Here is a 13,177-nt window from a genome sequence, read left to right on the forward strand (position 1 = left end):
CAAAAGGTCAAAGGTCAAGTGCACTGGACATTGAAGTAGCAATATTGTTTCTGGGCTCTAAAGCGTTATCCTTTCCACCTACAGTCACCATATCAAACATATGGACTATCCATGGGATGAAGATGTTCCCTATAGATTTTGGGGTCAAAGGTCATGCGCACTGGACATCGAAGTAGCAACACTCAGAAAAGAGGTAGTTTATACCTATTACCAACACCCTTTGGGAGATTGGGGTAAGCGGGGGGTATTCTTAGTGAGCATTGCTCACAGTACCTCTTGTTAAAAATTGTGAAATTCATGGCCCCTGGATCAGGGGTTCTGGTGCTAGGGTGGGGCTCTATAAGTCATATAGTGAAAATGCATTATTTCTTTGAAAATCTTATTCTCTGTCCTTGGGTATTAAGTAGACAAACCAATAGCATGGTTATGATGAGCAAGGATGCCTCTTTCAAAATTGTGAAATTCATGGCCCCTGGGTCAGGGGTTCTGGTATTAGGGTGGGGCCCTATTGATCATATAGTGAAAATGCATTTTATTTCTTTGAAAATTTTCTCTGCTGCTGGGTATTAAGTAGACAAACTAATAGTATGATAATGATGATCAAGGATGCTTCTTTCAAAACTTAAATTTATGGCCCCTGGGTCAGGGGTTCTGGTGCAAAGACGGGGCTGACCACATAGCTATTCAATGTTTCTTCCATCCAAAAGTAAAATTCTTATATTTAAACACAAACCTAATTCAAACATTGGAAGGTTGTTACATGATACTCAGGTGACCTATAAGGCCCCTGGGCCTCTTGTTCAGAGTACATGATGTATATTTTTAAAACCAATGAACAGATTTGATTCCAACTTTGTGTATAGATTATGTATATAATGAAGTGGTGCTCCTGTCATTTTATTGAGATTCGATCATTAACATTCAAGGAAACTATGGATATTTTCATTTTGCAGGTGTTTTTTAAACTTCATTGACTTAGTCATTTTCTTTTAGATTTTGTAATGATCTATTCTTTCACAGAGACGACTGCATTAGTTTAGGAGAGGGTGAATCATCAGTCTATATATCTGTCTGCCCATCTGTCTGTGGAGGATTTTGTTAATAAAAGATGTGTTGTTTTCTGGCTTCTGTATGCTGAATAGTAGTTATCCATGTAATGTTATTCAGAAATTATATTAAGCATATCTTCAGTATTCTGAATAATCTCTACTGCAGAATATATAGTCTTCATTTACATAAATTGCTCTCAACAATCTTCATGTGAAAAGGATGTGTTTATTCTTCAATGAGCACAATTTCAATATTTCCCACCATCCAATGTGCCCTGGGGAGGGGGGGGGGGGGTATAAGTCCCTGCAGGACAGTTCTGGTTTTAATATTCCGTTATTGAAATGAAATAGTCACGTTTATACATCTGTCCAGAAAATTGGAGTTTTGACTATAACTGTTAAGATGTTATGTATTCTGAACTGGGGAGTGGATCTCAAATGGGATGAAGTTGGTTTTTAGCTCACTGAGGTGTAAACTCAAGTGAGCTTTTTCTGATCACCTGTTGTCCAACATTCATCTTTCTGTTTGTCTGTAAACTTTATACATTTTGACTTCTTGGGAACCACAGAGCCAGTTTCAATGAAACTTGCCATAAAGCATCCTTGGATGAAGGGGATTCAAAATTGATGAAATAAAGGGACACACCCTTTTCAAAGTGGAGATGATTAAGAAACAGTGAAAAAAAATTAATAGACCCATGAATCAATGATTATGTAAGCTGGTAAGTTGAATAATAATATTCCATGACGATACAATTTTTGCATCTTTTTCTATAATTTTGGAAGTTAAAAAATATCTATTCGTGTTTATCCCAATGTGTTTGTAGGTCATTGAGCTGATAAGTAAAAATGAAAGTTTTGATTTATTTAATGATTTTGTTTTTGCAATTTGTTGTTGTATGTTAACTGATGATTAAAAAGGAGCAATTTATCAGACATGAACAATCATTTTAAAATGGACCATTATCATTTCTTTCTCAGCTTTTTTAAATATCAAGATTACCATTAGGCCAATTCAACTTGATTAGTAGATTATCATCCGGGATCACAAAAATATATGGGGCAGGTGAGAGGATTTTATTTTTTAATTTTTATTTCCCCGAGAGAGAAAAAAAATAATGACAAAAGGCATCACACAAAATGTTAATTGAGTTAACATTCAAAGAATCCTTGGTAGAAGATTTAAAACCAACATTCTGTGACTTTAATCATTCACTCATGTCACTGGGAAGCAAGTTTGTTTGAAATTGTAATTTTTGTGAAAATAAAAAAATCAGGGCGGGCCCTTTTTTGAGGGGCAGGCGGGGATGATATTCTATCAATTAATTTTAATTGGCCTTATATTGAAATTATTTCGCGTTAAAACTACCCCCAGAAAAGAATGAATAATGCTTTTAAAAAAATAAAACCATACAGGCCATGCCTGCCATTTCGTGCAGACTATTCATGAACCGTTCAAGCCAAGCCCACAGTTTCGTGCAGACTGCTCTCAAAGTGGTTAGCATTTCATGCAGTGTTTTGTGCAAACAGATCCATGTAGACTGTTTCATGCAAGTATTGTAGTAGCTGCAATAATGTAGCCCTCTCCAATATTTTTTTCTGAAAACGTCGGAATAAAAGTAATCAGAGAGGGCTTTATTATTGCAGCTAGTGCTATTGTAGTCTGTACAGATGATACACAACGGTCATTAAATTTATTAATTTAATATACATGTATTTACATAATGCATTCCATCTCTAATCTATTCCAGTTGTGACAAAAGATTCTTTGATCATGTTCATTTGTGTCCAAAGTTTGTCAAATGCATGAACAATCCACAGTGACTGTTTTTTCTAGAGCCTCATAAACATTGAAATTGAAAAAGTAACACATGAGAATCATAGATAAAAGTTTTGTTTAATCATTCTTTTCCGCATATTCATACAACTGTACAACATGAGAAAATCATGAATTTTCTGACTGCGATTTTAACCTGCTGTAGAGTAGTTCTGGCAGTATGGAGTTCATGTTGAACTGTTTGTGTATTGTAGAGTAGTTCTGGCAGTACGGAGTTCATGTTGAACTGTTTGTGTATTATAGAGTAGTTCTGACAGTACGGAGTTCATGTTGAACTGGTTGTGTGTTATAGAGTAGTTCTGACAGTACAGAGTTCATGTTGAACTGTTTGTGTATTATAGAGTAGTTCTGACAGTACGGAGTTCATGTTGAACTGTTTGTGTATTATAGAGTAGTTCTGACAGTACGGAGTTCATGTTGAACTGTTTGTGTATTATAGAGTAGTTCTGACAGTACAGAGTTCATGTTGAACTGTTGGTGTATTGTAGAGTAGTTCTGACAGTACGGAGTTCATGTTGAACTGTTTGTGTATTATAGAGTAGTTCTGGCACTACAGAGTTCATGTTGAACTGTTTGTGTATTATAGAGTAGTTCTGACAGTACGGAGTTCATGTTGAACTGTTTGTGTATTATAGAGTAGTTCTGACAGTACGGAGTTCATGTTGAACTGTTTGTGTATTATAGAGTAGTTCTGACAGTACGGAGTTCATGTTGAACTGTTTGTGTATTGTAGAGTAGTTCTGGCACTGCAGAGTTCATGTTGAACTGTTTGTGTATTATAGAGTAGTTCTGACAGTACGGAGTTCATGTTGAACTGTTTGTGTATTGTAGAGTAGTTCTGGCACTGCAGAGTTCATGTTGAACTGTTTGTGTATTATCAGAGCTGCCAACCCTCACGATTTTGGCGTAAGGCTTACAATTTTAGGGCCGAAAATACGCCTAACGATTTCACTATATATCTTCCGATTTTCGCTTATTTGACATTTCGAAAGTTTTAGAGCTGTCCGTCATTGGTTTTTACTTTTATAAGAAACAAACCATAGTCGTTACTACGTTTGTTTGCATAGTCTATATGTATACAAAATCTTGGATCATTTTAATGCTTTGAAATAAACAACATGGCAGCTAGCAGCTGCTACTAAACGCAATACATGTGTTGATGGAAATAACAATACTCCCCCAAAGAAGAAAACCTAATAGAGCCAGTAATTCAAAGAACAACAAGCAAGTACACTGTAAACATCTATTCGTTTAAAAGTCAGAAAGGGGGGGGGGGGGGGTGAGTTTGTATGATAAGTGTACAATCTGTTTGACAAACTTCAACATTTTTCACGGTGGGGAAAATGACATTAAAAAACTTGCCATAATAACTGACACAGTAACTGTAAAATTATAGAGTATACTAAAGTAACAAGGTTTTATACCCAAGAAAATAAAATCAATAAAAGATGTATTTGACCTTCTGCAGTTGTAAAATGCATAACAATTAGTATGTCTAAATTCATTAAATTTGGATTTGAAATATGCCTAAAATTGCTCAGGTGATATCTTTATTAATAAAAGATCTCCAGCGGCAGGGGGCCTTGCCTTACTATTTTCCATTTCATAATGTTGGCAGCTCTGTATTATAGAGTAGTTCTGACAGTACGGAGTTCATGTTGAACTGGTTGTGTATTATAGAGTAGTTCTGACACTACAGAGTTCATGTTGAGCTGTTTGTGTATTATAGAGTAGTTCTGGCACTACAGAGTTCATGTTGAACTGTTTGTGTATTATAGAGTAGTTCTGGCAGTACGGAGTTCATGTTGAACTGTTTGTGTATTATAGAGTAGTTCTGGCAGTATGGAGTTCATGTTGAACTGTTTGTGTATTATAGAGTAGTTCTGACAGCACAGAGTAAGTTCATGTTGAACTGTTTGTGTATTATAGAGTAGTTCTGACAGCACAGAGTAAGTTCATGTTGAACTGTTTGTGTATTATAGAGTAGTTCTGACAGTACGGAGTTCATGTTGAACTGGTTGAAGGACATTCCAGATGATCCGGTGCCGGTGGAAAAAAAGGAAGACTCGAAATGGTGGCTGACAGAGCCATCCGAGATGGCCATGGAGAACCCTGCTATGGTGGTAGATCTAAGGTACACATGAATACAAGTTATATAATGTTCATATAAAAATGCGTATGGAAAGAGTTATCTTTTTAGCTCACCTAACTAAAGGTTCAAGTGAGCATTTTTAGTCAAAATTTGTCTGTTGCTGTCATTGGTGTTGTCAAGTTTTCATGATTTCTTCACTGAGCCAATTTCAACCAAACTTGGTACAGAGTATCTTGGGGATTCGAGGTTTTTTTTTATAAAATGAAGAGTCATCTCCCCTTGCAAGGGGAGATCATCAAGTAAAGGCAAAAATAGGGTGGTGCCATTTAAAAGTCTTTTCCAGAACCACTGGACCAGAAAAGATGAAACTTTATGTTAGCTTCCAGATATAATGGAAATTCAATTGTGTCCAAATCATGGCCCCCAAGTGTAGGATGTGGCAACAATAAGGGAGTAAAGTTTTTATTGGGATATATTTTCTCTAGAACAGCAGAGCCATGACTAGTCATATCACTATGCAAGCATCTTCAAATACAGTGTAGATTTGCATTCAAATCATGGCCACTAGGGGGTAGAGTTGAGCCTCAATAGGGGGATCAAAGTTTTACATGCGAATATTTAGTAAACAGTCTCTAAAAATCTTCTTTTCATGAACTGCTAGGCTATGATTAGTCATGTTGATGGGTAATGCAGATTCCAGTGTATTCAAATCATGACCCGCGAGGATAGGATGGGGCCAAATTAGGGATAACGAATTTTAGTACGTGGGAATATTTATTTAGAAAGATATATAGGAATTTTCTTAAGAACAACTGATTATGATTAGTTGTATTCATTTGCAAGTATTCTAGGTAACTGAGTTTTACATGAGAATATGTAGGAAATTTTGAAGAAATATCTTATCAAGAGAAGCAGGATCACTCCGAGGACCCGTGACATTCACACCTGATTCTGAGCGTTTGGAAAAGGAACTGTGACCTGTTTTAATGACTTGGGTCTGTCGTGGCCGGGATTCGAACCCCAGCCTTCCTCATACAGGGCGAACGCTCTAACCTCTCGGCCACCGCGGCAGTGACCCCTTATGTTTTAATTATCTTTTAAATAATAGTCATTTATAGGCCCCAAGTCTCCATGACATATATAACACACACACACACACACACACACACACACACACACACACACCCTGTTAATTTGCAGTCTTACAGCCAGCACAAATTTAATTCACAAATCACTAGGCCTATTAAAATCCTAATATATAATGCTATGAATTTCATAACATGTATATGGTGTTAGTGCACATAAATCTAAAATGCTACTATGTAACATGGATGTTAAGAGAAATCAAAAAGTGTATTCTGAAAAGCAGCACTCGCTGTTAAAGGGACTGATTCATGTTTTTTGAAAGAAATGTTTTTCAGTTTTGATGTTTTGAAAATTAAAAATATAGCTCATTTAAATGTTGACAACCAAAATTTGGACGGTCTGAATGCAAGGATAAGAGCAATATTATAACTTTGATTCTGTGTCCTGTAAACAAAGACTCGAGTCTTTTTATGTAAACAAACAAACCAGTGAAACGTTAATGTTGTAATTTAAAGCATCTTCATTTTATTTTGAAAACCCCGCGAAACAATAACACACCTCAATCTTTGTTTTCAAAACAAATAATAAACTCTCTATAATGAGCTTCTGTCATTATGAATAACCTTAATTTTTTTGTGAAACCTTCTAAGGGCTATTCCAGAAATAAATACATAGTTTGTATACTAGCCTGGTAATGCCTGTTCGACATTGTATCACAGTAGTTCTGAAGAAATGATGTCACATCAACAATCAAAGGCATCTATGGCGGGAATGTTGGAAATATTGGGAGTCCAAGCGATGCTATTATCATGAAATGGGTATGGATATGTTTTTCCACGAATCGTTCGTCTTCTAATGGAGGCCTCTATATCACCATCACACTGACTGATAAATATAACACAAATATATGGCGTCGGTGGCGGAGTGGTTAGGCCATCAGACTCTCGACCGAAAGGTCATGGGTTCGAGTCCTGGCTGCGGCAGGGTTGACGTTGTGTCCTTGGGAAAGGCACTTTACATGAATTTCCTCACTCCACCCAATTGTAAAAGGGGTACCTGGCTATAGACAGTGAAAGATATTGTTAGAATGTTAGTGCTCTAGCGCTTGTAATGACAGCTTACACTGTATGCTTCCTAGGAGACTGAGAAAGTTCTAGATTGATATAAGGTCTGCCGGGGTAATAATGTACATTGATTATTGTAAAGCGCTTTGAGCAGCATACGCTGGAAAAGGTGATATATGAAACCAATCATTATTATTAAGGTCTTCCGTTACCAACGGAAGACCTTCTAGTGATTGTACTGTTTTTAGCTCACCTGAGCTGAAAGCTCAAGTGAGCTTTTCTGATCACCCGTATTCCGGCGTCTGTCCGTCCGTCTGTAAACTTTTCACATTTTCAACTTCTTCTCAACAACCACTGGGCCAATTTCAACCAAAGTTGGCACAAAACATCCTTAGGTAAAGGGAATTCTAAATTGTTAAAATAAAGGGCCAGGCCACCTTCCAAGGGGAGATAATCAAGAAAAGGTAAAAATAGGGTAGGGTCATTAAAAAATCTTCTTCTCAAGAACCACTGGGCCAGAAAAGATGAAATTTATAGATAAGCTTTATTAGGTAGTGCAGATTCTAAATTGTTAAAATCATGGCCCCCGGGGGTCGGATGGGGCCACAATAGGGGGTCAAAGTTTTACATACAAATATATAGGGAAAATCTTTAAAAATCTTCTTCTCAAGAACCATTGGGCCAAAGAAGTTCATATTTACATGAAAGCTTTCTGACATAGTGTAGATTCAAGTTTGCAAAAACCATGGCCTCCAGGGGTAGGTTTGGGGCCATAATAGGGACTACGGTTTTACATGCAAATAGATATGGAAAATCTTCTGATATGGACCAAGGTGACTCAGGTGAGCGATGTGGCCCATGGGCCTCTTGTTTCTTCTTCTTCTTCTTATTATTTTTTTTTTCCCTTTCGTCTCCGAGACCGTTGGATGGATTTTCCTGAAACTTTCACAGGTTATAGAGAATGATGGTACCTCGAGGCATTTTTTTCATTTTTTCAAAATTCACTTCCGGTCGTGAGATACGTCCGATTTCCGGTTTTTGAAAGAAACTTTGTCCGGGGGTAAACTTGAAAACCAATAAAGATAATCGAATGAAACTTTCAGGGATGATGGATCTATTTTCTCTATGGTGCATGCACGTAATATTTTTTGTCGGCGTCACTTCCGGTCGTCACCGGAAGTGATTAAATAAATCATCAATTTCAAACTTTTTTCTTTCAAATTGAAACCTATATCGGTTTACTAGGTCTCGTTCTAATTCTCAAAAAATGTTGACCCCACCGGAAGTTGAATCCCCAACTTCCAGTTATATCAAAGAAAGACCAATCATTCTCTCATTTTTCAGTGCCATAAATCTCGGTCATGAAACGAGTTAATGAGTTGAGATTTACATATATTATAGTCACTATATATGTCTAGAGTAACGTCAAATATTTTTGTAAAATTCACTTCCGGTCGGCAAATACGGCTTATTAGCTGTTTTTGTTGCCCAGCGTTTTTTTTAGAAACGGTAAAAGATAGAGTCATCAAATTTTCAGAGTTAATAAATCTCACTTTGTAGGCGTGCAGAAGGGGGTTAAGAATGTCGGCCGTCACTTCCGGTCGTCACCGGAAGTGATTAAATGAATCATAAATTTCAAACTTTTTTCTTTCAAATTGAAACCTATATCGGTTTACTAGGTCTCGTTCTAATTCTCAAAAAATGTTGACCCCACCGGAAGTTAAATCTCCAACTTCCGGTTATATCAAAGAAAGACTATTCATTCTCTCATTTTTCAGTGCCATAAATCTCGGTCATAAAACAAGTTAATGATTTGAATTTTACATATGTTATAGACACTATAAATGTCTAGAGTAAATTTCAATACTTTTGTAAAATTCACTTCCGGTCGTGAGATATGGGGTGGACATATTCAAACCTTGTTTTTTCAGTTTCTCAATAATGATTATAGATAGACGCTTGAAACTTGTAGAGTTGATCAACTAACATTAGTCCATTGTACACATACATTCAATTTTTTTGTCTGTCACTTCCGGTCTATACCGCAAGTATTCGAAAAAATGTCGATTTTCCGATTTCTTCGAGTGATTTCTCAGAGATGGCTGGATATATTTTCTTGAAATTTTCAGGAATAATATCTTATGAAATGACCTTGCTATAATTATTTTTGTTTTTACAAAATTCACTTCCGGTCGGAAAATATGGCCGATTTTCAGTTTCTCAAAAGGAATTTTGTCCAGCATTTTTCTTGGAAAACGTAGGTTCATCAAATATTCAGGGATGATCAATCTCCGTTTGTAAGCGTGCAGTAGAAGGTTGAACATGTCGACCGTCACTTCTTGTCGTCACCGGAAGTGATGGAAAGAATCGCAAATTTCAACCTTTTTCCTTTAAATTGAAACCTATATTAGTTTATTAACTCTCTTTCAAAGTGTCAAAAGAATATTGACTCTGTCGGTAGTCAAAACGACTACTTCCGGTTTCTTGATAAAATACCTTTTTACTTTTCGTCTCTTTGTCCCCATAAATCTCGCTTATATTTGAAGTCTTTCATATGATTTTCACATGTCTTAATAAAAGTATCAACTTCTAAGGTTTTGATAATTTTGTTTTTCAAAATTGACTTCCGGTCGGTAGTAACCTACTACTTTTTCTTTCTTTAGTGTACTTCTTTTTGTTGAGAACTCTTTCAGATAGAGACGTGAAATTATCAGGGTATATAGACAGTAAAGAGTCGCTGTCATTTATAGGAAAACGCATCTGAATAGTACTTCCGGTCGTCACCGGACGTTACGAGAAAGGAGTAAAAAATTCGATAATACATTTCTCATTGATTGTTAAGGCACATTTTCTGATACATTTAAATGGTTTTCGTAGGAATAGAAAGCTATTTACCGGAAGTGGTCTAACGGAAGACCTACTCATTACTAGTAATGAGTGTCTAGTTATTATTATTATTGGTACCCTCGCATAAATCAACCAAGGTTTGCCTATTTTTATTAGAAAACGGATTACCTATTGATTTCAAAATATTCCCAAGATCGATGCACTGTAAACTGTAATAATCTACAGAGTTCACTGCCATCACGTCCCAAGGGACCCTACTAAACGCGCCTCTAATTTGAAGAGTGCCATAATGGAAATAGAAAGTTATGCGCTACAAAGAGCGACAACTCGAAAAGTTCTATGTTACTTCCGATTTCGAAAGCAGCATTTCGAAAGCACGTTTTCAATTTTTCCTCTAACGTTTTGTAACCAACACGACAAGAGCGGCAATAAAAACTCAACACCCACGTGGCACAAAATTAAAAAACAATAGAAACTACCCACTACCCATAATAAACATTTTTTTAACAGTCCAACCACAGACCAAATAAATATGAAAAAATACGACCAACCACACAAAAAAATATCGTTTGCCGCCGCCCCCCATTTGATCATTTCTGGAACAACCCTAAACATATTGGACTGTAGATTTTGATCATTTAAAGAGAAAAACAAAATTTGGGGGGAAATCTTGAATCAGCCCCTTTAATATCTTTTTCTCAATTAGTTCAGTTATTTCTTATAATATAAGAAAGTTTTGTTGTTTAATAATTGCTTGGTTTTAAAGGAGAAAAAAATAAAAACGTTGCAGGTATCGATGTCATAATGCACAGTTTACATCGGATGGATTATATTTCCCGCGTTTTTAACATACATTTCCAGAGCATGAATATACAAGTAATTTCAAACAGAAAGTAATAACATCTCCAAAGCACCAGTACTATCATTTTATGTGGAATAAATTCAGTAATAAACATCAAAATATTTTATAGTTTTGATATGAGTTAAAATAAATACATGTAAGATGCATGTTTATTGTAATTATCACCTGCAGCATTTAAATGTAAGGAGGGGGAGGGGTAACTATAGCGATCATAGTGCCATAGTAAACCTGAAAACCAATATTGATACTTTCAGGAAAATTTTTTACTAGCATATGTTAAAACATATGTAAGAATAAGAAGAATTCATTGGTCATTTATTGCTCAGGGGGTGAAAATATGTCTGCTTTGGTGAATAATTGCCTTCTAAAAATTGTGAAATTGCTCATAAGCAGGCCTGTTTCTATTTTATATGAAAATAAATGGACATATTGATACAAATTATGTATTATTTAAGGTTTTAACTTCAATTTGATATATAATTTGTATCACTTACCTCTTTTGTGTAATTTTTAAACACCATCTGAAGTACCTGTACCATTTATTACGGAAAGTTGGCAAGAGGGGTTACTATGACAACCGTAGCGTCACAATTTCCGTGAAAACCATATATGGTACTTTCATAATGAGTTACAGATACTGTCAACTAGTAAATATGTAAAAATCAAAAAAATTCATAGATTGATTAATTTTCAATGACCCATGCAATCACTACCTTAAATCCAACACAAATCACATTGCCTGAAATTCTTGTTGACGGTAGCCAGATGGCCAAGAACACATCATTTACACAGTTGCACATATTCATATCTTGTGATCAGTCATCCAAAAATAAACACTACTCGGATTATTCGCACATGTACTCTGAAGTTGATAAATGGATTAAATCCATTATCACCTGCATATCCTTTCATCGGCTGGAAATTTTGAGGAATGTTTCTCAGGAGAGGGGAGGGGGTTGTAGGACAAAAATATCACTAAAAAATTATGAACCACTTTATCAATGCACACTCTTCATCAAGAAAAAGTATGTTTAATATTCTACAGAATGAGCTTCAAGATCAGTCCTCTAATGCCTAAAGGTGACAGTGCAGAGGTCACTCCAACAAGAAATATGCCCGACAAGAAATATGCCCCAAAAACTCTTTTTTTCACTTGCAGGGTTTAATTTTCTTCACCTTTTGTCCTTCCTCCTAGGCACTTAATCCCACCTCTGGTGTTTCCAGGCATCCGTGTTTGCACTACTATGTAGGAATTATGAGATTATTCACTATATTTAATTTTTCGTTGACAAAGAATGAAAAGAATGCTGCCTTGCTGTCTCTATTGTCATCTAAGACACTTACCTGCAACAGACGGTCAGCAAGTTTTCTATTCGTTTGTTGTTGTCTTGAATAGTGAGGGCAGTTTTATTAAATTTTCTATTCGTTTGTTGTTGTCTTGAATAGTGAGGGCAGTTTTATTTTTTCAATTTACAATTAATTGGTCCTGCAAACGTGTGTCAAAACTTTACATATATAAAGTACAATTGCTGATTTTACAAAACTTTGTGTTTAATATAAAATTCTAGCTGACACATATAAATTACGATTCTTAAGTTATCATTTCGGCATAAAAAAATAGACTTTAGTTTTTTAGGTACCACTGCATTAAAATTGAAAGTCAATGCATTAATAAATTTTATCAGCTTATTGAAATGGGGAATAACTCAATTTTCTCTTTCAACCTTTTAATACAGAAAGAAACATTAATAATGAAATTAAAAATTTTGCATGTAATTACGTGTTTACTTGAAAAATACCACATGAGCCATCTGATTTATGTGAATATTAGTTTTATTAGCAATTGTGCCGGCAAAACAGTGACCTGGGTTTTGAATTCTAGTGAATGCCGGCAAAACAGCGGCCTTGGTTTTGAATTCTAGTGACTGCCCATGTACGTCTCTGTATTTTACTGTGTTTTGTAGGAGTAGTATTTCTGTTTGTTCGGACAAGACAGATGAGGAGATTCCATTTGATCCTCCAATTGTCTCCAAGTTTGGACCAATTTCCAGGTCCTCCAAAACAAAATTCAAGTCAACTGACCCAGTCCAGGCCACTGCCAACCAGGTAACAAGCTCTGATTAACAATAGTTTGTGAATGCATTCAGAAGATTCATTTTAATGTCATTAACAGGGTTGTCTCTAGAAATTATTGAAGACGAGTCCCGGACTTGTGGTTTATAAGCAGCTTGAGTCCCACGAAAATTTGATGAGTCCCATGAAAATTTGATGAGTCCCATGAATATCTAATGAGGGCTGTTCCATTAAAACATATGAGGTACCCGGGGACGGCAATTTAAA

The 13,177-nt window shown here is 35.9% G+C and overlaps 1 protein-coding gene across 1 annotated transcript in view; it reads left to right on the forward strand.

Annotated features, from left to right (window-relative positions):
• The window catches only part of LOC125678292 (roquin-2-like), a 75,344-nt gene that overhangs the window by 35,242 nt on the left and 26,925 nt on the right, over positions 1-13,177 (forward strand). Inside the window, exons 14-15 of the mRNA XM_056155420.1 lie at positions 4,869-5,020; positions 12,802-12,943. Of these exons, the coding sequence (XP_056011395.1) occupies positions 4,869-5,020; positions 12,802-12,943 (294 nt within the window). The remainder of the gene's footprint in view (positions 1-4,868; positions 5,021-12,801; positions 12,944-13,177) is intronic.

Source organism: Ostrea edulis, chromosome 2 (assembly GCF_947568905.1).
Source record: "Ostrea edulis chromosome 2, xbOstEdul1.1, whole genome shotgun sequence".
Classification (NCBI taxonomy): domain Eukaryota; kingdom Metazoa; phylum Mollusca; class Bivalvia; order Ostreida; family Ostreidae; genus Ostrea; species Ostrea edulis.